General features: G+C 55.2%; 9 protein-coding genes across 9 annotated transcripts; 6 read left to right on the forward strand and 3 right to left on the reverse strand.

The window, feature by feature from the left end:
- Positions 1–1493: 1493 nt before the first annotated feature.
- On the forward strand, positions 1494–7772 carry F5Z01DRAFT_162016 (uncharacterized protein). The gene is made up of 2 exons (XM_046257812.1): positions 1494–1779; positions 1853–7772. Exons 1-2 carry the CDS (start codon positions 1751–1753, stop codon positions 7533–7535), a joined length of 5712 nt encoding a protein of 1903 aa, XP_046117227.1. The 5' UTR covers positions 1494–1750; the 3' UTR covers positions 7536–7772.
- Positions 7767–9741, forward strand: F5Z01DRAFT_161898 (uncharacterized protein). The gene is made up of 3 exons (XM_046257810.1): positions 7767–8032; positions 8091–9404; positions 9461–9741. Exons 1-3 carry the CDS (start codon positions 8009–8011, stop codon positions 9578–9580), a joined length of 1458 nt encoding a protein of 485 aa, XP_046117228.1. The 5' UTR covers positions 7767–8008; the 3' UTR covers positions 9581–9741.
- A 656-nt stretch (positions 9742–10397) lies between these two features.
- Positions 10398–11970, forward strand: F5Z01DRAFT_161940 (PLC-like phosphodiesterase). Its single transcript, XM_046257811.1, has one exon. The coding sequence runs from the start codon at positions 10527–10529 to the stop codon at positions 11631–11633; it is 1107 nt and encodes a 368-aa protein (XP_046117229.1). The 5' UTR covers positions 10398–10526; the 3' UTR covers positions 11634–11970.
- F5Z01DRAFT_161892 (YkoF-like protein) lies at positions 11953–12788 on the forward strand. The gene is made up of 3 exons (XM_046257809.1): positions 11953–12330; positions 12383–12488; positions 12559–12788. The coding sequence occupies exons 1-3, from the start codon at positions 12271–12273 to the stop codon at positions 12729–12731; spliced, it is 339 nt and encodes a 112-aa protein (XP_046117230.1). The 5' UTR covers positions 11953–12270; the 3' UTR covers positions 12732–12788.
- Positions 12789–13012: 224 nt separating this feature from the next.
- On the forward strand, positions 13013–14915 carry F5Z01DRAFT_162080 (nucleoside transporter-domain-containing protein). Its single transcript, XM_046257813.1, has one exon. The coding sequence runs from the start codon at positions 13366–13368 to the stop codon at positions 14779–14781; it is 1416 nt and encodes a 471-aa protein (XP_046117231.1). The 5' UTR covers positions 13013–13365; the 3' UTR covers positions 14782–14915.
- A 134-nt stretch (positions 14916–15049) lies between these two features.
- Positions 15050–16655, reverse strand: F5Z01DRAFT_675220 (inositol-pentakisphosphate 2-kinase-domain-containing protein; the record flags this gene model as incomplete). Its single annotated transcript, XM_046265126.1, has 3 exons — positions 15050–15903; positions 15958–16230; positions 16328–16655. 3 exons carry the CDS (start codon positions 16653–16655, stop codon positions 15050–15052), a joined length of 1455 nt encoding a protein of 484 aa, XP_046117232.1.
- A 1851-nt stretch (positions 16656–18506) lies between these two features.
- On the forward strand, positions 18507–21520 carry F5Z01DRAFT_658480 (uncharacterized protein). Its single transcript, XM_046263701.1, has 2 exons — positions 18507–19174; positions 19632–21520. The coding sequence occupies exons 1-2, from the start codon at positions 18908–18910 to the stop codon at positions 21027–21029; spliced, it is 1665 nt and encodes a 554-aa protein (XP_046117233.1). The 5' UTR covers positions 18507–18907; the 3' UTR covers positions 21030–21520.
- F5Z01DRAFT_162664 (yeats family-domain-containing protein) lies at positions 21344–22649 on the reverse strand. Its single transcript, XM_046257818.1, has one exon. The coding sequence runs from the start codon at positions 22483–22485 to the stop codon at positions 21658–21660; it is 828 nt and encodes a 275-aa protein (XP_046117234.1). The 5' UTR covers positions 22486–22649; the 3' UTR covers positions 21344–21657.
- A 301-nt stretch (positions 22650–22950) lies between these two features.
- F5Z01DRAFT_637563 (cytokine-induced anti-apoptosis inhibitor 1, Fe-S biogenesis-domain-containing protein) lies at positions 22951–23942 on the reverse strand (the record flags this gene model as incomplete). Its single annotated transcript, XM_046262294.1, has 2 exons — positions 22951–23261; positions 23315–23942. The coding sequence occupies 2 exons, from the start codon at positions 23940–23942 to the stop codon at positions 22951–22953; spliced, it is 939 nt and encodes a 312-aa protein (XP_046117235.1).
- Positions 23943–23947: the final 5 nt, after the last annotated feature.

The raw sequence follows: 23947 nt of genomic DNA on the forward strand, positions 1-23947 counted from the left end.
TGGGAAACAGATCAGAGATCCAACGTAAGGTACGCTGTCCTTCTGCATGGCGCTAAAAGCCCTAGCTCATTGCAGGCTTGGCAATACGTCTGCTCACATCCACCACCTTGTGCGCCTTTCCTGCGCAGAGGCAATCCTGGCGTAGGCCAAAACAAGAAAGAAAGAGAACGGGTATATTGCCACCTTTGTTGCGCATTTAGAGTTGTGAAGCAACCACTACCTTTGCGCTGCTCCAGAGCTTGAAGTGTGGACGAGAGGCCGCGACGATCACCTGAATCTTCGAAATGAGCTGCGGGTTGGCGGTCGATCATAGTTTATTATACAGATAACCCATCCAATAATTAGAAGCGGCGGTGCGCTTTGTAACTTTGGGCAATATGCAAAAAAGGACTGATCATTCGTCTGATGCCCGTTTTCGAATGTCCCCTATCTGAAGGCTTCGAAGTTGCAATAGGAATGGGTGGTGTTGCACGTCATTCCGTTCCTCAAGCCTCCTTGCATCAGCGTGAATATTTACTTCGACACCATTACATCGGGTTTAGTAACAGCCGGCTTCTTTAAAATACCAAGCGCTCATACTAGAGACTTTTTCAGCGCCGCGTATAGCCCCGTCCGGGCTCCCCGTGCTATTGTCGTGTCACTGTGACTAGTTGACATTTCCGGATCCTCGGGCTGTGTACGACTGCGAGAGAAGACTTGTGACAGAAGTCGCGATGATGGAATTTCAATGTGAAGGGCAGATGGTGGGGACGCTAGCAGCACCGGCCACCAATGAAAACCGGTGCAAGGGCCGAATCCCGTCCAAACCAGGCACACTAGCCCGATGGGGCACAAGTCTTCACACCTAGTGCAAGTGCAAGCCACTGCTGCGCGCACCTGCCAGTGAGCGGCCCAGCGGGACCAGCAGGGGCACAGCGGCCCCAGCCATGAAAAAATGACACTAAACAAAGGCAAAGAGGGAAATTAGGCGAATGAGAGGACGGCGGTCGCACTCTGTCACAGCGCGCGCCGCGTGTATAAAAATACATGCCTTCATCGTATACAAGGCCCGGCCTGCCCTCCACCCGATTTCCTCCAGTCCTGCTCCAGTTGAGCCTCCGACCCGTTGCACCTGCCACCTGCCGCACCACCGCGCTTGCTTCAGCTGTGTGCACCAGCCACACCCGAATCAGGTCGACGCACCGAGGCTCACATTGAGCCATCGCGGCTCGGAGGACCTTCGCATTTGAAGCCATCGCCAATTTGCGACAAGCAACCTGACTTTGCGGAACAACACCACTCCTTGCCCACTGCACCGCCTTTCATTGGTGCCAGAGAGCTTTGCCTTTCGGTCACTCCATCGGTTGGCGTGGTCATGCAGGGTTGAGAAGGTCTTTTATACCTTTCTACTTCCTCTTGCATGCGTTGTTGTGGAGCACTGCTATAGGAGTGCGTGCATTGTGATTACACAGCTGCTGCATTCAAGCCATTCCATCCGCACACTTTACCTTCACAGTAAGCCGTTATTAGTCATTTGATATCATCCCCAGGGTCTTATCCTCGTCCACAACGTATCCTTCCAGGCACCATCAAGCGTAGAGGCCACCTACATAATTTAGGCAAACGCTTTCGCATGCCACACCAGTGCACCCTACACAACCCTCCGTCACTTGATCCTTTGAAACCCGTCAGGAATGTTAGTCTAACTTTGGATAGCAGCAGCTTGGGCTATGAAGTCCCTCTCTAGAGCCTCGACTCCAATACAAAGATCATGGCTTCAAGACTTGATAGACTCGTCACGTAAGTCAATCCGGCTCAAGGGCCAGCGAAACAACCTTGTGAGATACATCAAGTGCTGAAATTTCCGTGTTAGGATTCTCGAGACGGGCAGTACTCGTCTGATTCGCGAGACTGCCGTGAATCAGCTGGCAGACTGGCAAAAGCAGCATCCAGATGAACTCTTCAACCTACTCTCTCGTGTCGTTCCCTATCTGCGGCATAGAGACTGGGAAACGCGAAGCACTGCAGCCAAAGCTATTGGTAAAATCGTCGAGCATGCGCCTTTGTACGAGCCCAATGCAGAAGATGGCACACCTCCCAAGAAGGAGGAAACCAAGTCTGAAGAGGACACCAAAAGAGAGCCAGATGTGGACCACAGCACCGTCAAGAAGGAGGAGGACGTCAGCGCCAAAGATGACCTACCGGAAGAGAACACGTTCAAATTGGAGACTTTGGACGTCAACAACATTCTTCAATTTGGGAGGGCACTTCTGCGTGGAGGTAATCCCGTCTGTGGGCTAGCCTCTTTGGACCCGTCGGAGCGACTCGCGCATCAAAAGAAAACGCTTTATGGGCGACTAGGTCTACTTGGGCGGAGCTTTGAGGACGAAGAAATGCCCGTTGACCTTGAACGTCTCGTGACACCAACGCCGGCTGCGGAACAAGCAAGTAACGGCAAAATGAAGGAAGATAGCGCAACACCTGGGCAGCAAGTGGGCGAAGCAGGTCTGAGTTCCCGACAACTCAACGTGCTCAAGCGCAAAAGGAAGCGAGAGGCCATGAAGGCGTCACAGGGAAAGAGTGGCTTTGGTGATCTATCTCTCCGCCGTTCAACCACGACAGGCTCCGAAGGGCTCGGTGCCGAGGATACGCCCATGCCAGACTCTGACGCGAAGAAGAATGGCAAGGTGGAAGAATACTTCAACCTTGACCGGCCTGGGGATGTCGATGAGGAGTCGAAAGTCGTCAGCGAGTACAAAGGCCCAGTCATCCCCATCAAATCCGAGCTAGAAACCGACAATGTCCTGGAGGGCGCTGAATGGCCATACGAGAGACTGTGCGACTTCTTGAAGGTAGACCTATTCGATCATGCTTGGGAGACTCGTCATGGTGCTGCGATGGGTCTGCGTGAGCTCATTCGAGTCCACGGCGGAGGCGCTGGCAGAGCGTGGGGGAAATCGCAATCGGAAAACGACGCAGCCAACTGTGCTTGGCTTGATGACCTGGCTAGTCGGTTGTGCTGTGTGCTCATGCTTGATCGCTTCACAGACTACAGCTCCGATACGTCCGTGGCCCCCATCAGAGAAACCGTCGGTCAAACCTTGGGTTCAGTCCTCAAGCACCTTTCGCCCGAGTCCGTCCACAAGGTTTATCGCATTCTATATCGCATGGTCATGCAGGACGACCTTACGCTAGAACGACCCATCTGGGCAGTCGGACACGGTGGAATGGTGGGCATGAGATACGTGGTTGCCGTGCGGAAAGACCTTTTGCTCGAGGACAGCGACATGATTGATGGCGTTGCCCGTGCAGTCATGAAGGGGCTTGGCGATATGGACGACGATGTCCGCGCCGTGAGTGCAGCTACATTGATCCCCATGGCCAAGGAGTACGTTACTATGCGACCAGATGCCTTGTCTGAACTCATCGACATTGTCTGGGCAAGTCTATCCAATCTTGGCGACGACCTCAGCGCCAGCACTGGACGCATCATGGACCTCCTGGCCACCCTTTGCAGCTTCCCCGAAGTCTTGGAAACCATGAAGGCCAGCGCAGCCGCGGACGAGGAAAAGTCTTTCACTCTCCTCGTACCACGACTGTACCCGTTCCTCCGACACACGATCACATCGGTACGCTTAGCCGTGCTAAAGGCATTGTCAACTTTTGCGAAACTAGAAGGCAGCACCTCCCAGGGCTGGCTTAACGGCCGTACTCTTCGACTCATATTCCAAAACATTCTCGTGGAGCGGGATCGCGAGACGCTGAACATGTCGCTCGAGCTTTGGAGTGATCTTGTGAACAGCTTCGCCGACAAACCAGCTGTGCTCGCTGAGGAGTTCAGCGCTCACTTGGAGCCTCTGATGCAGCTTACACTGCATCCGATTGGCATCTCACGCAACCCGGTGCCAATGAATGCCTCTCTGTTCCAGAAGCCCTCCGGCGGGACTTACTCAGTACCAGGGGCACCCCAACCCACACCCAGAAAGGCATCGTCACCGGATGTCTCCGATCAGCGGGCCCCCAAAAGGCGTCGCAAATCGAATAAGATGGATGAGACACCAACGGCTAGCCTGACGCATGATGTCGACGGGCATATGATGCAAGGCGACGTGGACTTGGTTGGCATGGACGTACTGATCCGGTCTCGCGTGGCTGCAGCCAAGGCTATGGGCTTGATCATGGCACGCGTGCCTGCAGACATGGTCAAAGACTTTGACGCCCACATCATCCCTCATTTCACCTCTGGCTACTCCTCAACACAGCTAACAGCCTGTGCCGTTGTCGACGAATACGCCAAGAAGAGCCAGGTGCCAGGGAACGCGTCGCGCTACCTCGAGCAATTCGAGACAATGATCACAGGCGATCGCCCCCCGGCGTATCGTGATCTTCTCAGTTACATGCAGCGAGTACGCACCCAATGCGTACAGCTCATGCACTTCTTCCGTGACCATGGCAAGGTACCTCAGCAAAAGCTACCCCTTCTCCCCGTGGTCGTCCAGGGCGATGCTGAGGCCGGCCCGAGTGCCTTTTCTCTGACCACCGCCGAGAAGTGCGTCAATGAGGATTTCGATAAGCTCAAGAAAGCTATGCCCCCAGGACAGCGTTTGATTGCAAGCCAGCAGTTGGCCGAGCAGCGTGCGCTGGCTCGGTCTGTGATCGAGGAGGCTAGGTTGATCAAGGAAGCGCGCGATGTCCGCGTCAAGGCTGGCGCGGCCTGCGCCATTGTGGCCATCCAACAGCTACCGAAGAAACCAAGCCCTCTTATTAAGAGCATCATGGACTCGATCAAGACGGAGGAGAATCACGAATTGCAAAGTCGCTCATCGGATACCATTGCGAAGCTGGTGCAATTGTTTGCAGAAAGCGGCCGCCGTGGTCCAGCTGACAAGGTTGTCGCGAATCTGGTCAAATTCTCTTGTGTCGAAGTCGCGGAAACGCCCGAATTCCCGAACCACGCGTCCAGAACAGATGTCGTCCTCTCTATGCTTAAGGAGGAAGACAGGGTTGACCATGCAGATGCGGCGAAATTTGCTCGGGAGTCCAAAGCCGCCAGGATCATGCGTCGTGGTTCGAAAGAGGCGCTCGAAATACTCTCTCGCACGTACGGAGCAAAGCTGCTCGAGACCGTACCCAAGTTGGAGTCGTTCATGGAAGAGCCCTTGGAGAGGGCCTTTAGTGGCGAACTGCCTGCTGAGGCCAAGGACCCTGAAAAGTCGTTTGGCCAGGAAATTGTCGATGCAATGTCTGTCATCCGTATGATGACGCCGACATTTGACGTTGCGCTGCACCCATTCGTGATGCGTATGATGCCGCTGGTCATCAAGGCGCTGCACTCTGAGCTCTCCGTGTTCCGGTACATGGCCGCCAAATGTCTTGCTACGATATGCAGTGTCATCACGGTCGAAGGCATGACAGCCTTGGTTGAGAAGGTTCTGCCGTCGATCAGCAACCCAACTGACCTGCACTTCCGACAGGGAGTGACAGAAGCAATCTACCACCTGATCTCGGTCATGGGTGATGCTATCCTGCCATATGTCATTTTCCTCATCGTGCCGGTCCTTGGCCGAATGAGCGACTCTGACAACGATATTCGACTCCTCGCTACAACGTCTTTCGCTACCTTGGTCAAACTGGTACCATTGGAAGCCGGTATCCCGGACCCTCCTGGTCTCTCGGAGGAGCTTCTCAAGGGACGAGATCGCGAACGAACTTTTATCGGCCAGTTGCTGGACCCAAAGAAGATTGAGCCCTTCACCATCCCAGTTGCCATCAAGGCAGAGCTTCGCTCGTACCAGCAAGAGGGTGTCAACTGGCTCCACTTCCTGAACAAGTACCACCTGCATGGCATTCTCTGCGACGACATGGGTCTCGGCAAGACCTTGCAGACTCTGTGTATTGTGGCCAGCGATCATCATGAGCGCGCCGAGAGGTTCGCCAAGACACAGGCGCCAGACTCACGGCGATTGGCGTCCTTGATTGTGTGCCCCCCTACACTCTCCGGTCACTGGCAGCAAGAGATTAAGACCTACGCGCCATTCCTCAGCGTGACGGCTTATGTTGGGTCACCGACGGAGCGCAAGTCCATGCGGGATCAGCTTGGCCAGACCGATATCGTGATCACGTCGTATGATGTCTGCCGCAACGAAGTTGATGTTCTCGCAGAGCACAACTGGAACTACATCATCCTGGACGAGGGCCACTTGATCAAGAATGCCAAGGCCAAAATCTCTCAGGCCGTCAAGAGATTCGCATCCAACCACCGCCTCATCTTGACCGGAACCCCTATCCAGAACAACGTCGTGGAACTTTGGTCGCTGTTTGACTTCCTCATGCCTGGCTTCCTGGGCACCGAGAAGGTGTTCCTCGATCGTTTCGCCAAACCCATTGCCGCCAGTCGGTTTAGCAAGGCGTCTACCAAGGAGCAAGAGGCCGGCGCAATCGCCATTGAAGCGCTGCACAAGCAGGTGCTTCCCTTCCTGCTTCGGCGTCTCAAGGAAGAGGTGCTCAATGACTTGCCGCCCAAGATTCTCCAAAACTACTATTGCGATCTCAGTGATCTGCAGCGGAAGCTGTTTGAAGACTTTAACAAGAAACAAGGCAAGGCAATCGCCGCTGATGCGGGTCGCGAGGACAAGGAAGCCAAACAGCACATCTTCCAAGCCCTGCAGTACATGCGTAAGCTGTGCAACTCTCCTGCACTGGTGATGAAGCCCGACAACACCATGTACAATGAGACGCAGCGCATCTTGCAGAAGTCCGGTACGTCGATCGAGGACGTGGTTCACGCACCCAAGCTTAGCGCTCTTCGGGACCTGTTGGTGGACTGTGGCATCGGCGTGGAGGGTAACGAGTCCAACGATCCTCTGTACCAGCCCATCAAGCCTCATCGAGCGCTCATCTTCTGCCAGATGAAGGAAATGCTGGACATGGTGCAAAACACTGTGTTCAAGCAGCTGCTCCCTTCAGTGTCACATCTCCGTCTGGATGGCTCCGTCGACCCCAGCAAGCGGCAGGATATCGTCAACAAGTTCAACAGCGATCCTTCATACGATGCGCTGCTTCTCACCACTAGCGTTGGAGGTCTTGGTCTTAACCTAACGGGCGCAGACACTGTCATCTTTGTGGAGCATGACTGGAACCCTCAGAAAGACTTGCAGGCCATGGATCGCGCGCATCGCATCGGTCAGAAGAAAGTCGTCAACGTGTATCGCCTGATCACGCGAGGTACTTTGGAGGAGAAGATCTTGAACCTGCAGCGCTTCAAGATTGATGTGGCCTCGACTGTCGTCAATCAACAGAACGCAGGGCTCCAGACCATGGACACGGACCAGATTCTGGACCTTTTCAATCTTGGTGACAGCGGACCTAATCTCATCAACGACAAGAAGAAAGATGACAGCTTTGAGGGCCGCGAAGAAGACATGGTGGATTTGGAAACCGGCGAGGTCAACAAGCAGCCTGGAAAGAAGGCTTGGCTGGAGGACCTTGGCGATTTATGGGACAAGGAGCAGTACGAGGAAAGTTTCGACCTCGACGAATTCATGAAGAAGATTTAGAACGCCCCGGGGGGCTTCTATAAGGTATACTTATATAAATATGTACAGTATTGGCATTGGTGGGATACAAGAGCGACGGAGTGCTTGCGGCGTTCCGGAGGGATATGGGTTGGGGTGAGCTCAGGTTTTACCACGAGCTTTGAGTCAAAGGAGACCATCAACATGCATTTTTAATTAAACACAGGCAGACGCTTCAAATGCCATTGCATTCTCAACAATTCCTAGACTGACGCTCTGCTTTGTGAAGGCACTGATTGTTTGGTGATGGTGGGGTATTAATTACAGCGCAGCAATTTATTACCCCGCCAGCGTCACAATCGCAGCTCGGCCTTGGGAGGTCTCCAACAATCATCCAGAATCTTCCATGATCTGGGATATAATTCAGGACCCTCGACCCTCCATCGCCTTGGACTGACGTTGATCACCCACCCGGACTCACAGCCCTAGTGACAGCAACACTTCCACACGCCAAGATGCCTGTCGACTACAGCAAATGGGTAGGCGCCACCTCGTAGCTCCCGTCTCCAGCCGTGATCCCCTCTAACATTTTCCCAGGACAACCTCGAGCTCAGTGACGATTCGGACATTGAGGTCCACCCCAATGTTGACAAGCGCTCCTTCATCCGCGCCAAGCAGAACCAGATTCACCAAGAGCGCCAGCAGCGACGCTTCGACATTGAACGTCTCAAGTACGAACGAATCATCAACGATGGCCTCCTCAAGCGCATATCGTCCCTCGTCGCGGCGCTCAAAGCCCACGCGCACGAAGCGACGAGCCGAAACCCCGGCGAGGTGGCCTTCCAGGCCGTGATGGAAAGTGCGGGGAAACCGGAGGAGGACCAGCCGCCCAAGAGGCCCGAGGGTCTCCAGGCTGCCGAGGGCGAGGAGAACCCGACGTACTCCAAGATGATGGTGGCGTTGTTGGACCAGGTGAACAAGGCCCTGGACGAGAAGAAGCCCGAAGATCGATACACGGCCATGACCGAGGAGGTGCAGATGCACGAGAACAAGGTGCTGGATCTGCAGAGGCAGCTGGAGGAAAAGCTCGCGGAGCTGGAGAAGGAGGAGAAGAGGAAGATCACAAGCGACGCGTACCACACGGGCTTTGACAGCTCGCACGTGTCCAAGTCGACGCCGGAGGACAAGGCGAAGGAGGAAGCCGCGCAGAAGGGACAGCAAAACAAGCAACTGGAGCTGTTGAACCCAAACTTCAAGCCTGCCGACACGCAAAACAAATCGACACCGGATGATGGAGAGGAGGAGGAAATGGAAGCGTCACCGGATGCCAAGAAGTTTGCTCAGTTCAAGACGAACGACTTTAGGGGCAGCGCGCAGTTCATCAGTGAGCATCCTCACATACTGAAGGAGAGCGAGACGGACGGTCTCATGGTGCTGGCGTTCGACGCCGCTCTCGAGATGAAGGACGAGTACGCGCGGCAGTGCGTGCACCAGGCCCTGCTCCTTCAGTACTGCCGACAACTGGGCCGTGACGGCGTGTCGCTCTTCTTCAAGCGCATCACCACAAAGGACCATCAGGCGCAGCAGATGTTCTACAAGGACGTGCAGGACACATATATGCGCATCCGCAACCGTGCCAGAGAGATTGTGCGGGAACGGACGCTGGAGGAGCAGCAAGGTGGTGTCGAGCAGATTCAGCTCCACGCCATGGACGAGGGCACCGTGATCAACATCCGCATCCCCGAGAAGGACAGCCAGGACGATGAGGAGCAACGGGCGAGGAAGATCTTTGAAGGTTTCTCAGCGGAGATGCGCAAAGCGCTCGAGTCGGAGAGCCTGGACGAGGTGAACAAGGTTCTGGGCGAGATGAAGGTTCCCGAGGCGGAGGCCATGGTCGAGGCGTTTGGCGAGGTAAGCACACACTGTGTCGCGAGCATGGAGACAGCATTGCTAACGTGGATGAATAGGCCAACATTCTCAGTCTCGAGGAGAAGATTATCGACGCGACGACGGAGGAGGGTCAGAAGCAGCTCAAGGAGCTGGAAAAGGCCGCCGCCGCTGAGGAGAAGTACGACGATCCCGAATGAGGCAGTCACAACAGCATAAGCTCAGAATCCTGTATACTACAGAGTTGTCGTCAGTCAATGAGGATCAATCTATCAGTACAGGAAAGTTAGCAAAGTGTCGATACGAGGTCGAGAGCTTCACCGTGAGACGCAGAGGATAAAATGGATAAAAATAGGTTATGCAAGCCACCGATCTTCACTGCCAGCATTAAAGATCAAGTCTAGTCCCCAGCAGGATTAGCGCCCCAGGGGCACTCCAGAAGTTCAGAACACGAAGCTTGGCCTCGACATTGGGACCAGATCCAACCTCCTCGCCACGACGCATAAGAAATATTTATGATTCTCACTCTGACTGTGACTTGTCAAGCGGTCGTCGAAACGCATCATGCGTCGCTATCTGAGCCCTCGTCCACCAACTGCCGATCGCCATCGCCTCAACTCCTGCGTGCAGTCTACTATCCGTATCACAGACCTTATTGTGAGCACCGACAGCTTCCACCCGGCACTGGTCCACGGCCAGCAGTGCCCCAGCATGAACGGTATCATGATGCGCCCAACGCTTCAATGATCCGGTTCGATGCTTCGAGGCAGCCAGCCGCGCGGTTTCAGGGTCCTCCGCTGCCCAGACCTGGCACACAGGAGGTGGTGGGCGACTCCACTGGCTGACGTTTGAGGAGGCGCAGCATTTCACCGTTTGATCTTCATTCATTCACCACAATGAACAACGCCAATGTTGCTTCGCCCAGGTCGGATGTTTGTGTGTTTTATGCGCAGAGAATGTACAAGAGTAAGGGACATCTTCTGATTACGGTACTCTCCTTATTCCATTTCATCTTGCCAACTTCACTTCCTCAATACATTTCCTTGCCGACTCTCGTTTATCCCATTTCCTGACTTCCATTCGCTCCGCCGTGCATATCATTTCGAGAAGCTATTACTAGCACATATTTCCAAACGCAAAGACAGTATGTGGTTCTCAGCACGGTCTTGTCTTGTCGCCACAGCCCTCCTCCATGCCGCCAACGCTCTTCCACAGGTCACAAGTGGTGATTCGACATCAGACAGCGCCAACACCTCCGTCGCCTGCAACAACTCACCTTCTCTCTGCTCCCGCCGCTACAACGAGATCACACATCTCGGTGCCCACAATTCGTATGCCCTCCGAGACGCCTCAACGGACAACTCGATATCCGGGAACCAGTACTTCAATGCCACCCGGGCGTTAGACGCTGGCCTGCGGTTGCTGCAGGCTCAGACGCATCAAGGCGACACCACGCTTCAGCTGTGCCATTCGTCGTGTAGTTTGTTGGACGCAGGACCGCTGGCGGATTGGCTGAAGCTGATCAACGCGTGGATGGACGAGAACCCAAACGAGGTCGTGACGCTCATTGTCGTCAACGGCGACAACGCCACCCCGGCTGACTTTCAATCGGCTCTGGTCCAGTCCGGCGTGAGTGAGAAGTCGTATGTGCCGACCACAGCAGGCGCAACGGCCGAGTGGCCGACGCTGCAGACCATGATCGACAGCAACACCCGCTTCGTCTCCTTTGTCACCAACCTCGACTACGACGCCACCGCCGCGCCCGCCGTGCTGCCAGAGTTCGACTACGTCTTTGAGACGCCCTTTGACGTCCAGGAGCTGGACGGGTTCAACTGCACGCTTGATCGGCCCTCGGGTCTGGACTCGGCCACAAATGCGTTGAGCCAGAACTACCTGTCCCTCGCGAACCACTTCAAGTACAGTTCCCTTGGCACGCTGGGCATCACCGTGCCAGACGAGGACAACATCGAGACCGTGAACAGCAACTCTACCTCCGAGGTGGGCGCGTTGGGCACGCACCTCGACACCTGTCGCCAAGAGTGGGGTGGGGTTCCCAACTTTGTCCTGGTCGACTTCTTCAACGCAGGCGAAACGATTGAGGCGCTCGACTCGATCAACAACATCTCTGATGCCGTGGGCAGGACACAGCCAGAGGACGGCGGCAGTGGTAGCGGACCGAATGCCGCGGGCAGGCTGGATAGCACGTCTTTCGGTGCCTTGGTGGCCTTTGGGGCGGCGGTCTTCTTGCTTTAAGCACTCTGCATGAGCCTGCGGGTCATTTTGATTTGTTTGGTTTAGGAGCATAGCGTGGCGTTCATTTTTAGAGTAGATAGCAATTGATGTCCATCATCTCCTGCTACTTCGTCTTCGAGGTTACGCAAACCGGGCGCGCACGTATTTGTCGTGATGGATCCAGCTCAGATACTCACACCTCACGGCTAATCAAGTGCCTGTCGACTTCAGTCGAAGCGTCGCGTCCGTACACAGCCTCGTGCATCAGCTCTGTGAGCTTCTGAGCGGACATCTACGTGCCATGGCACTTGCAGCAGCAAACTTGGACAATTCCATCGGCGGTTATGACATAGTGTGGGTGCTTGATGCCGTAGGTTCTGAGGATGTATGTGTACCTATGATAAAGAACTAAGAACGAACGACTCGACATGGAATTTGTTGACTGGCCCTACACTAATACCGACGTCTTGCCTACCCGGTATGCTTCGAGTTGCGCGCTATACATCGACTCCTCCTACCGGCATGTGCACTCACTATTTCAACGATAGCACCTACGGCCAGCATTCGTACGCCAATCTGCAGTGTCTTGAATCGTTGCATTGTCTTGCGACCAGCTCACAGTCTGCCATCAATATCCCACAAGTTTCCGTCTTTCAAAATGGACTACAGCTCCATCAACACCCCGCCAGCCTGTTATGCTGACTTTTGTCTGGTGCCGGTGGGTTTCACCCGGGTGTCACTCGACGAGCTTCAATGCTGATAAAGGGCAGGTCGGCACGGGGACTACGTCGGTCGCAGCGGAAGTCGCTGAAGTGCAGAAAGTTGTAAAGGCCAGTGGCCTCAAGTACACGATGCACTCAGCCGGCACTACCGTCGGTAAGCATGATCCTCCCCTGGATGGAAGTGACCGTGGAATATAAGAATTAGCCGCTAACTAGCACTGAAGAGGGCCCGTGGGATGAGGTCATGACAGTCATTGGCAAAGCTCACACCATCGTCCACCAAACGGGCGCTGTGCGTGTCCAGACGAGCATGAGGGTCGGCACGCGGACCGACAAGAAGCAGACGGCAGAGGACAAGGTGAAGAGGGTTCAGGACCTTCTTGAGGAGTCGAAGTAAGACATATATAACGTGTGATCTATAAAAGAGTCGGACAGGACAATTCACAGCCTCGTATACCAAAGCGAGTGCCACTGTTGGCAGGCTGTCAGAGATGGTACCTGTATCTATTCTTCACATTGTCGCCGAATTCCTCGTCTGACGAGTCGAGTGATGGTGAATGAGATCAAAACTAAACCTACTAACGAGACCAATAGTAAGGTATCTTAGAAATTCTTGAGAACATTTGGTCGTGGTATACGAGCAGTGTACCTTGCGCTGTTTGCTCTTAACAGATCTTCACCCGCACATGGCCCTTGATTGTTAGTGCATCTGATAGTACCCACGCACTACGTTAGCATCCCAATCGTTCAATGACATGTGCCCGTCATTGATCACACATCACGCCCCAGTTAACGGCACGCTGTCGCAGGTGATCGCTGCATCGAGCCGCCATCCCGCGCAACTCTCCGATCGCGGGCAGATCATCAGGACCCAAGCTTCCGACAGACGGCGTCACTCGACCCGGCACGAGCGACCACTATTCCTCGACAGGTCAGTCGATGTAGCCGACCCGTTCCCCATACCATCCCCGAGTTGGCTCGACCCTCAGTAAAGCGACAACCTGTGACGGAATCAAGACGTGCAAGACGCGATGCTGGGTCGATCCAGCAAACCATACGGCACGCAGGCCTCGTCCAGCAATCCCGCCGAGTACGAGCCGCTGAACGCGAGCGACGACGTGACCATTGCCGACTCCGACGATGTAGAGCATCAACCACGACGCTCGAGCCTCGAGGGCTCAACCATGCACAGCCGCGCGGAAGAAGTGCCCTTCTCCCGGCTCGAGTACGCCATCTTCCTCCTCCTCGGCGTCGCCATGCTCTGGGCGTGGAACATGTTTCTCGCCGCCGCGCCGTACTTCGCCGCGCGCCTGGCCGCCTCGCCCTCTATACAGGCGACCTTTCAGCCGTCCATCCTCGCCGTGTCGACCGTGACGAACCTGGTGGTCATGCTGGTCCTGTCCAACATGCAGACCAAGGCCTCCTACCCACTCCGCATCAACATGGCCCTGTCCATCAACATGCTCGTGTTTGTGTTCCTCACCGGATCGACCGTGCTTCTGGCTCACGCCACACCAAAGGTGTACCTGGGCTTCGTGCTCGTCATGGTCTGTCTGAGTTCGTGGGCGACAGGCCTGATCCAGAACGGCGCGTTTGCCTTTGCGGGGAGTTTTGGACGGAGCGAGTACATGCAGGCACTCATGGCAGGGCAGGGCATCGCGGGCGTGCTCCCGCCCTTGACGCAGATCTTCTCGGTCCTCGCGTACCCTCCTTCTACCAAGGAATCCGATGACGGGGATGACCAGGCCTCGGCATTTCTCTACTTTATCACCGCCGTGAGCATCTCGCTCGGCACTCTCATTGCCTTCATCCCTCTCTCGAAACGTCATGCACAGATCGTCGAGAGGCGCCTAACGGTCGAGATGGCTGGGTCCGTAGCCTCTGTCGAGGAAGCTGAACAGGCCGCGCGCAAGCCCGTCTCGTTGCTGCGCCTCTTCTCCAAGTTACGCTGGCTAGCCCTCGGATTGATTCTGACATTCACAGAGACCATGTTCTTCCCGGTATTCACATCCAAGATCTTGTCTGTCAACGATGGGCCCAATGCAGGCACCCTATTCCACCCGGCAGCCTTCATCGCTTTTGCCTTCTTGTTCTGGAACGTTGGCGACCTCAGCGGTCGACTGGCCACGTCCCTGCCATTCTCCTTGGGAGACCGACCATTCCTACTCTTCCTGCTCTCGGTAGCACGGGCGGCGTATATACTGCTGTACCTCCTCTGCAACATTGGCGGGCGTGGCGCCATTGTGCCGTCCGACACATTCTACCTCGTCATTGTGCAGCTCGTCTTTGGCCTGACAAATGGTTGGCTCGGCGCGAGTTGCATCATGGCAGCGGGCGCCTACGTGGAAACCGAAGAGCGAGAGGCCGCTGGCGGCTTCATGGGGTTGTGTCTAGTTATTGGACTAGCAACGGGAAGTTTCCTCAGCTTCACGGTGGCTGGCGTGTAAGCAAGCAATACAGACACTGTCCACGAGTGTTTTATTGCCACGAGTCATGAATTAACAAAGTATACGATTTGTACTGGGCGCTCAATTTGTGAGCTGGAAACCCTGCGCCTATGTGTTTGGAGATATTCTCGCCTCTGAAATCTCCCTTGCCCATCCAATGCTCCCACTCATGCAATCCAAATGCCCTGATATACCAAACCCAGCCTGCAGCAAATGCCGGCGATAACTCCAGAAACACGCTCACCAAGGATGTCCTGTTTCCTGTGGTTCATTTCGTGTTCAAAGGGAAACTCAATCGCTTTGACTGCTCTTCAGTCGGTCTGGGAGCCTCCTTCCGATGGGCTTCGAGCCCAATGTGCACCTGTTTTGCACGGGTGTAGACTGTATATATCTTGGTTTCGTCCGGCGAGCAATGTGCATCCTTGTCGACGTACGGCGCCACGTTCCTCGCGGCGGTCCGAACGTGGATGACCTCTGGCACTTGTCGCTTGGGCTGCGACAATTCGAGTACGCAGCTCGTTGGCGGACGATAGAATGAGCCCTCGCATAACAGCCAGTCGGCAGTGTAGAATCCACCGTTGATGAGATTCTGCTCTGTGCTTCGCCAATAGCTCAGCCTATGCTCAGAACTCTTCATGTCAAAGTCCCCGAACTTGATCTTGAGAGGACCAGCAGTGCCCCGACCGTTGGTCGCTCTTCGAGTCACCTGGGCGAAGCAGGTGCAGTCCCTGAGGGTCATGGCAAGCGCAAAACCTTGGTCGCTACTGGCAGCGCCCAAGGGACCGACCCTGTCCAGTTTCTCTTGCGCGTCCCTGAGCTGTGTGAAGGCCTGCTGGTCACGGAGTACATTGAGCTCAGCGTGGAGATGCTCACTGTTACCGAGCTCCCCTAGCAGTCGCAGTAGCCGATGGGCGCTCTCTGCACGAACATGGTTGCCTTCTGCTCTCCCTAGAGCCAGCGGACATGGCTTGGACATGGTTGGGATGGGTCTGTCCACATCCGCTTCCATGACATAGCCCCAGAGTTCCTTGGCACATTGTCGGCAGCGTGTGGCGTCCTTTGGCGCGCTGGGCGACTGAGACAGCCATTTGGGCTTGAACTCGACGATAAGATGATCCGTACCTGTGATTGTTAGCTGACCGCGGTAACACGTGTTGAAGAAGGGGTTAAACTCACTGTCTGGCCGCATGTCCTCCACGAGGAAGCCCCAGTCGCTTTGGCCGACGAATGTACCTCTGAACTTGCCTTTGCGCGTATGATCGATGCGCCGCAGGTGAGCATTGATAATATCAATGATGTCTGAGTTTTGCAGATCCACCAGCTCTTGGTGTAGTACGTAGTTCCCTAAGATAGGCTGAATACGGTCACGATAATACTGCGCCTGCTCGATGTAATCAAACTTTGGTCGATCATCTTCAACGAATTCCTTCGCAACCCGAATTAGAAGGCCTGGCGTAGGTCAGTAATGCAATTGGCGTTGATCATCGAGCAATCTGGTGCGCCTGTAGCGGCACAGATAGTGGGATGAAGCTGGGTGACGACATACGTATACCCTCGTGGGTGAGGAAGCTTCCGTCGGGCAGGCAAAACTCGAAAACAGCATTTGCTGCACCTTCACCCACCATTTTCCCCAGAGTGCAACCCTTGGGCAGAGATTTGAACGCAACTCCGCCCTGGCGGGTCGCCCATGATGCATTGCTCGAGGCGCTGAAGGCCGCAGATGTCGAGGGCGGGGGAACTGGGCCTGGCTGCCGTGGTCTGTTACAGTCGCGGGTACTCGCCGGGAACCCGAGGCTCGGTGAGCGAATGTCGAGGGTGACACCGGCAAAGGCAGAAGGCGAACTCAGTTTCGGAGGTGATTGACCCAGCGTCATGATTGGAGCGCGGCGAGTGCCTTGCATCCAGCTGCAAGGCACAGCGGGGGGAAGCCTGCAAGGTTTTGGTTGACCGGTGTAGAATAGGTAGCAGGAGCAACGCTGCTGTGGCAGCTAATCGCAGCGCTACTTTAGTCCGGGGCCATGTGAATTGGCGAGAAACCTGGCGGTAAGGTGAGTGCTGCGGCTCGTTGGAAAAGGGTTACAGATGTTGTCAGGTTACAAATTGGCGGCGTTGACGCGATGGTGATGAGGGGAAGAGCCGAAAGACAGAAGAAGGCCTTTGCTCGAGTCAAGTCGCGACCAGCGGCAAGCCCGATTGAGGGACGTCCTTGCCTTTTATTAACATTGGTACGCAATTACTGGAAGAGGAGATGGAGTCATCGCAGGTGCGACCAAGGCGCTGAACAGGCAGCGCAACCAACTCGAATGCCAATAAAAAAATAATTATTACGAGTACCCAGATTGTGGTGACGCCTGGAGCTGACTGGAGGTAATAACCACGCACGTACGTTATTATTAGCGAGGCGCGACTGCGTGCCATCAATTATGGCATGCGAATTCCACTAAGATTTGGATTTCGACCACACACGAGTCCCAGCACACTCGCATTGCGCTCTCATGGACATCCTGTCGTCTCCTTGTCTAATCTAGAAGTAGCAGCTGTTGATGCTCATCGTCGGATTTTACCTCGACTTGGACGTCCTGTCTCACGCACACCAGCTGGGCAGTGCGACATGCGCCTCCTGGACGCGGCTCACCACCATATTGGCAGACGTCGGCCATCCGCAGACATCGCCCAGCTCCGGATTATGACCACCTGCAGACGATTGTTTCCACGCGGTCCATTACGGGTGGCTGTAGAGAAGCTGTTGTTGGCATTACTCAAGGGACAGAACCTGAGTATCATACGCAGCAGGGTGGCGCATCGACAGTCTTATGTACGTATGCCGGACTGGATGATAGCCACTTGCTATATTAATCGCCAACTGCCTCGACAGCCGGACCGGCGTGTAGTACCACGTCGTTGTATCACTGGTGCATCTCATCGTTGTTGGACTTTGGTAAAGCTTCGCCATGCCAATGCCGACTCCGATTCGGCATTATATGATATTTTAATGCAAAGATGGTCAGCATAGGGCCGGTGCTACGAATTGTACTCCGTACTGTCCGTAGCAAGGTAATTATTCGGCGAGTGGAGGTGCAAATGCAGCCACAGATGCAGATGCACGTCTTCGTTCTGTTAGCACAATGATTCGCCAGTCGCGCTGAACCAAGAGATTTGCTCACTAGCAGTCGTCATGCGCCCACCTTGCTGCATGATACCTATTAGTGAGGATGATCAGGCTTCACGCGTTTGATCAACTGATAGAAAGTGCTGCTGCCCTATTTTTGTTTAGATCCGAATTAAGGCGGGCAGTTGAAGCAGATGGCATCAGCACACGCCCCTGGCCGATTGGACGAAGTGATACCCGTGAACATCAGTGGTTGTACGGCTCAGCTGCCACAAAGGGGCGTCACCAGACAACGACGTAATATGCATCTCGTACCGTGATAATACCTGTATACTAGTAGGTAGTAGATGTCTGACAATGCATCGCTTTCATGCACATGACTATCTTGAAAATGCTAATTAGACGCGGACAGGGAGACCAAAATATTGTGCAAAGCAGTCACGTCGCATTGCATTGCGAGGTGCAATCTCAACCTTCGCGAAGGACCGGGTTGTTGTTGATCTCATGGTACGGAGTACATGAAACTCGGCCTCTACGGGGTAGCACGGGTGCGAAATATGCTCATTTTCGAAAATGGTACCAGCTCGGGGCCCGAAATGCGGCTCACCCCGTGTAAATTTCCGTGGTAAACACGGGTTTGCATTGAGTGCGGGCTGACAGTGCACGCGACAGGGCCTACCTCCAGCGTCATCCCCACGCTGCGACCCTGCAAATTCTGTGTGAGGCGCGGCACCCTGAACCCATTCCATAGCTTCTTGCAATCGCCCTCTCTTCATCACACTTCTGCCCTCCTTCTCTTCGGTATTATCAGTATCGACTCGACCATTGCCAGCGTGTATCACCTCAGTCTTTCTCGCATCAGAAGCACCGCACGGCGACCTGTCAATAATCTTCCTGGCCAGTCCACCAACTCTCGAAACTCGATCCTTGATTCTCCCGAGCCTCATATCGCACTGCATCGACAGCATCACAAACATCGGACCCTGATGGTCGCGCGACAGGCGACGCCATACAAACATGGCCTTCAACTTTAACTGGTCGCCTCTCACGGCCGATGCGGACTTTTACGCCCGAGCTCGCGATCTTTTGACCAATGCTCTCAATAAATCGCCCAAACCGCCCATCATTGTCGATGACATCCTCGTCTCCGAACTCAACCTGGGCACTGTGCCCCCGGATCTCGAGATCCTGGAGATCGGCGACCTGGCAGAGGATAGGTTCCGTGGAATCTTCAAGATGTGCTACACAGGCGATGCCTTCTTGACACTCAAGACCCGAGTGCAGGTACGTCGACGCTCGATGCCTCCGATTTGTGCCCTCCCTTCGTCGCATCGCCAGACCTCGGTGTTTCGCGACGGGCCTCCCGACAACGCCCGATCTCGCGTTCTCATGCACCACAAACAACAAGATCCTTTCTGCATCTCACACGATACCTGTTTCCCGTTGCTCAATATTTTCTTCAATCATCATTCCAAAAGCTGCGAACGAGTGTTTACGGCATCTGGCAGAATTGCGTCACAACTCAAGCTACGATCGCGGTCCAAATGGTCGGCATCAGGAACCAACCTTGGAGATGCCAATGTGACTGGTCTCAACGCGACGTGATTGCAAGACTGTTTGCCCATACACTTGCAGCCAAATCTTGTGACGCGACGCGTTGACGGTCTTGGGATCGCTTGAAACAGCCCCCCCTGTCAAAACCAAATTGCAGCTATAACAGGCGCTGATATACAAACAATAGGCAAACCCACTCAACACCTACCTGGACTCGAAGCCAAGCTTCACATCGCCCAAGCCTCTTGCTGCCGCTTCGGGTCTCACGATTCCACTGTCAATCACATTGTCGGAGATCAAGCTCTCAGCCTTCATCATCCTTGTGTTCTCCAAGCAAAAAGGTCTTACCATTGTCTTCCGAAATGACCCCCTCGAGTCTCTCAAGGTCTCATCGACCTTTGACTCGATACAGTTCGTCCGTGACTACTTGCAACGCACAATTGAGCAACAACTGAGAAATCTCATGATGGACGAGCTACCGGCGATCATTCATAAGCTCTCATTGCAACTTTGGTGCCCTGATCAGGTTAACAAGGCTGCTGACGCACCGAAACCGGAAGAGGCCGACGAGGCAGGCATAGACCCTTTCTCAAGTCCTCCAGAAGACCCCGTGGACTCGAACGGGAACCCAGTGGATCTCAACACCCTGTCCGAGCTCTCTGCCAACGGGGCTGGCGAAATGCAAGGGCTTTTCTCTCAGAAGAACCTCCTGCGACTGGGGGCCTTGACCGATTCACACCGCACACTGTCACTCTTCACACCGGGTATCAGTGACGTTGTGTTCCGCGCGTGGTCCGGCCGTGGGGAGGGCTCTGATCACCTCACGCCTGCTATCGGTACACCCAGCTTGTCGAGAACGCACTCGGCCATTGTTGGCAACAGCACGACCTACACATTCTCCGATACAGGAAGTCATGCACACGGCCACCTGCCCAGCAGGCCTTCTCTAGTCAGTCTACAGTCCGCCTCCGCAGGTATGGCACTCGGCGTCGGTGGGCGTGCGCGGAGCGGCCGCAAGAAGAAGACGCGCGTAGTGAATCTGAGACGGAAGAGAACCGAGTCGGCGGACAATTCGGATGCAATGACCGAGACCAGCGCCTCCGACACGCTTTCTATCGATGTGCCTATCTCTGAGCCCCTCCCGGCGAATTCTATCCCTGAGCATCCCGAGGCTGAGACTATGTCGGATGTGGGGTTCGACACCAAGGCGCGATTTGTCCGCGACGAGAAGAGGACAGTCGGTCACCAACCGAGCCAATTGACTACCGAAGTCAAGTTCGAACCTGAAGAACCTGCGGAAGCAGCGCCAGAGCCGGTCTCCGAGACGGAGCCCGCTCTGCGTGGCACGCCGGACGATGCCAAGCCTCGCATGTTCAAACGAGCCAACTTGGGCCATGAACGTGCCAGCGCGAGCTCCGACACATCGTCTGTCATTCTGGAACAAGCTTGGATCAAAAAGATGGCTGGCGAGATTGCCACCCGCATCTATGACGAGAAGAAGCGAGGCGACGGTCCGGCTTTCCCCAACCAGACGTGGACTGAGCATGAAGACGCCCCCCCTGCGTACGAAGCCGCCGCCCACTAAGTATCCAACAAGTCTTAGCATCAGACTGAGACGCCCTGTACACGCTGACACACTCCTTCAACTTTTTATTTGTATCTGCTTCAGAGCCACGTATAGGCGTTTGTTGGTTTGGCACCGAAGCATCGAGGCTGCGCCTCAATTTTTGATAATGTTTACACACTGAGCGTTCGAAAGTATTTGAGAGTTTTGACGAGCATTAGACGAGCCGTCGCTGGGATCACAAGAGTCGACCATCAAGATGGATGGTTCTCGACTTGCGGGAGATGATTCACGTCTTTTGCGAGAGGAAAAATTGGAATTTGGGGTGTTTTCTGGTTTGAAATTGCCAGTCCCGGGAGGATACTTTAGGCACAAGGAAGAGGGAGTCGGGAATCGGGACTGGCGTTTGGGATTTTGACTGCGAGTACGTTTGTGTAGATCAGTGTACGACATGGTAAGGGAAGGGGACGAGAGTCCTAGGAACACACTCCAATCTATAACGTTGGAAAAAGGTCGGGCAACTTTGGTGCTATGTGTGTTTGTGTACGTCTGGTTTACAGTGACTGTGGTCAAGGCTGTCCTAATCTGCCCATGGAGAGCCTCTCCTCCTGAACCCGCCTCGCCCTCTGACTAGGGATCGCCCCCCTCTCTAAGAGGCAGCTTTCCCCGTCGCGGTCGTCGCCGAGCCATTCTCGCTCTTGAGACGTGCCAACTCCTCCTCCTTGGCCTTGAGCTCGGCCAGCGTTTTCTGCGTCCACTCCTCCGCCACCGCCTGAGCCTCCTTCAGCTTTTTGATCTCGGCGGCCTCTGTCTCGCGGCTGAACGGCTGCCCGGGCCTGTTGCTGGCGGGGATCATGGCTGTCCGATCCCAGACCTCGCCGCTCTCAGGGTCGGGCAGCGGCGGCGGTTGCGCGGCTGCCCGTCCTTTGCCCTTGCCCTTGCCGCCCGCCGGTTTCCAGCCTTTGGGAACAGCGCCGGCCGTGAGGATGCGATAGAAGGCGTCAAAGGGCTCATTGAACAGCTGCTCCTCGTAGGCCCACGAGCGCACCTCGCCGTGCTCTGTGATCATGGCCTGCTTCTCCTCCTCGGTCCTACCGTACGGATGGAGGCGCAGGTAGTGGTACGTCGTCTGTGGTTTCTCGCCGCTCTCGTTGACATAGTATAGTTTGACGTTGACGTCGAATTCACCCCATCCCGTGTCCGTCACGAGGAATGGTTTTCCCGGCTCCCCGTCGACCATGCGGACGTGGTTTGGCACGGACTCGTGGAGTTTGAACTGCACCCGGCGCAGCCAGTAGGTGATGTCTGTGTCCTCGACACCCTTGACAAAGACCTTCCAGGAGTGCGTGTGGTTTTCGGCGACGCCCGGGGGCTTGGGGTTCGCGTCGGAGAAGGGGACGGCCGTGCTGCCGATGATGAAGGGGCGGCGGACCTGTGTGAGCTTGACGCGTTTGCCCAGTTGGTTGGGTGGCGCCATGGCGGCGCTTCAATGGTGTGGCGCAGTCAGTGGATGGTTTCTGCAATGCGCGATGATTCGTAAATATGTCGCGGGTATGGTCGCTGCGAGTGGACAGTTGAATGGAAATGTCAATGTGTTGATGGAAGGGTAGGAAAACTGAAGGTGGGATGCGACAGTTGCGAAATCCGATGCCGCCCACAATTGGTAGCGGCGCATGTGATGTCGGCAAGGGTCCAGTCTCTCTCCTTCAAGTTGCCCAGCGATCAGCAACGACCAAATTTAGCAGTGAATATTAGTGACCCAAGTAATGAAGTTCCAAGTACTTTATTGTGATGACCGGACGGCTGGCTACCCGTCGTCTATGTGGTATATATGCTCGAGTCCTCTCTAAGCCCTACCCAACCGTCCTGATGTTTGATCCACGCCCCAACGCCATCCCATGCGAAAAGAAACGCTGCTGACAATTGCCCTTGCGATGCACTCTCAAAGCTGAACAGCATTGTTCAAGATGGTCACCTCCTCGCCCGGCTGGAATGGCGGCAGGCCAATGTATGGACAGCCGTCACAGCGGAAGGCATCGCCAAGCGAGCAGTTGCCGCACGATCCCGTCTTCCCCTGGACGGTGAAGTCGAGTTCGTCGTACAGCTCGTCGGGCTTGAGCTTCATCGACTGGAGGTTCGCATCGGCGGCGTCGCGACGCGCCTGGTCCTCGGCGTTGAGGCGCTCGGCGAGCCCGCAGGTGCAGTCTTTGCATGCGCGACGTCGCTTGCCCGGCTTGGGGGCGCACTCGGCAGCTAGAGAGTGTCAGTGAGATGATCTCGTCTAGTTCCACGCCGGAGGCACTTACGCTGAACAATGGGTCGGGTGAAGTCTTCCGCAGTCATCAAATCATTCTCGTCCATAATCTCATCGTCGTCGTCAAGATCGTCATCCAAGTTGATCTGCACTGGCTGAACAGGCGCGGGCGCAACCTTGGGCGCACCGTTGGTCTTCTTCTTGCCCAAGCGAAGTGGCACGACAACTTCCTCCTCGACAACCTTTTCGAATGCGCCGTCCTTCTCGACCAGACCAGCCAGGATTGCCTCGCGGGCATCCTCGGATGCCAACGGGCCGTCCTGCAGCGAAAACTTGCCACCTTCTCTCATTGAATCGACCAGGGCTGTGAACACTTTCCGGCTCAACAGCTTGAGCGCCTCTGCTCTTCGTTCGCCGGTCGTGTCTGTCAGAACAAGGACGAGATCGTATGTCGCGGGTGGCAATTTGATCAGCCCGGCGCTGAGGCGGTCGAGCATCTGAAGATCCGACGTCGAGCGGTCGTATGTGGTGAAAACATTGCGTAGCTTCTCCTCGTGGGCGGCGAGCGATGGAGGCGCAAGCAGAAGGGTTCGCTGGGCGGATGGGTTGAGGGCCGTCTTGACAGCAGGCGCTGGGACGAAATCGTCGGACGTGTCCATGATGATGGGGGCAGGTGCCATCTTGA

Source organism: Emericellopsis atlantica, assembly GCF_019669845.1.
Source record: "Emericellopsis atlantica unplaced genomic scaffold F5Z01scaffold_17, whole genome shotgun sequence".
Lineage (NCBI taxonomy): Eukaryota > Fungi > Ascomycota > Sordariomycetes > Hypocreales > Bionectriaceae > Emericellopsis > Emericellopsis atlantica.

Excerpts from the sequence above, each read along its gene's own strand:
- F5Z01DRAFT_162080 (XM_046257813.1), top strand. The coding sequence starts at position 13,366 with ATGCTGGGTCGATCCAGCAAACCATACGGCACGCAGGCCTCGTCCAGC.
- F5Z01DRAFT_161892 (XM_046257809.1), top strand. The coding sequence starts at position 12,271 with ATGGACTACAGCTCCATCAACACCCCGCCAGCCTGTTATGCTGACTTT. Across the intron at positions 12,331-12,382 it reads CTGACTTTTGTCTGGTGCCG|GTCGGCACGGGGACTACGTC; the intron begins GTGGGTTTCACC and ends GATAAAGGGCAG. Across the intron at positions 12,489-12,558 it reads CTCAGCCGGCACTACCGTCG|AGGGCCCGTGGGATGAGGTC; the intron begins GTAAGCATGATC and ends CTAGCACTGAAG.
- F5Z01DRAFT_161898 (XM_046257810.1), top strand. The coding sequence starts at position 8,009 with ATGCCTGTCGACTACAGCAAATGG. Across the intron at positions 8,033-8,090 it reads CTGTCGACTACAGCAAATGG|GACAACCTCGAGCTCAGTGA; the intron begins GTAGGCGCCACC and ends ACATTTTCCCAG. Across the intron at positions 9,405-9,460 it reads TGGTCGAGGCGTTTGGCGAG|GCCAACATTCTCAGTCTCGA; the intron begins GTAAGCACACAC and ends GTGGATGAATAG.
- F5Z01DRAFT_161940 (XM_046257811.1), top strand. The coding sequence starts at position 10,527 with ATGTGGTTCTCAGCACGGTCTTGTCTTGTCGCCACAGCCCTCCTCCAT.
- F5Z01DRAFT_658480 (XM_046263701.1), top strand. The coding sequence starts at position 18,908 with ATGGCCTTCAACTTTAACTGGTCGCCTCTCACGGCCGATGCGGACTTT. Across the intron at positions 19,175-19,631 it reads CACTCAAGACCCGAGTGCAG|GCAAACCCACTCAACACCTA; the intron begins GTACGTCGACGC and ends TACAAACAATAG.
- F5Z01DRAFT_162016 (XM_046257812.1), top strand. The coding sequence starts at position 1,751 with ATGGCTTCAAGACTTGATAGACTCGTCAC. Across the intron at positions 1,780-1,852 it reads AGACTTGATAGACTCGTCAC|GATTCTCGAGACGGGCAGTA; the intron begins GTAAGTCAATCC and ends TTTCCGTGTTAG.
- F5Z01DRAFT_162664 (XM_046257818.1), bottom strand. The coding sequence starts at position 22,485 with ATGGCGCCACCCAACCAACTGGGCAAACGCGTCAAGCTCACACAGGTC.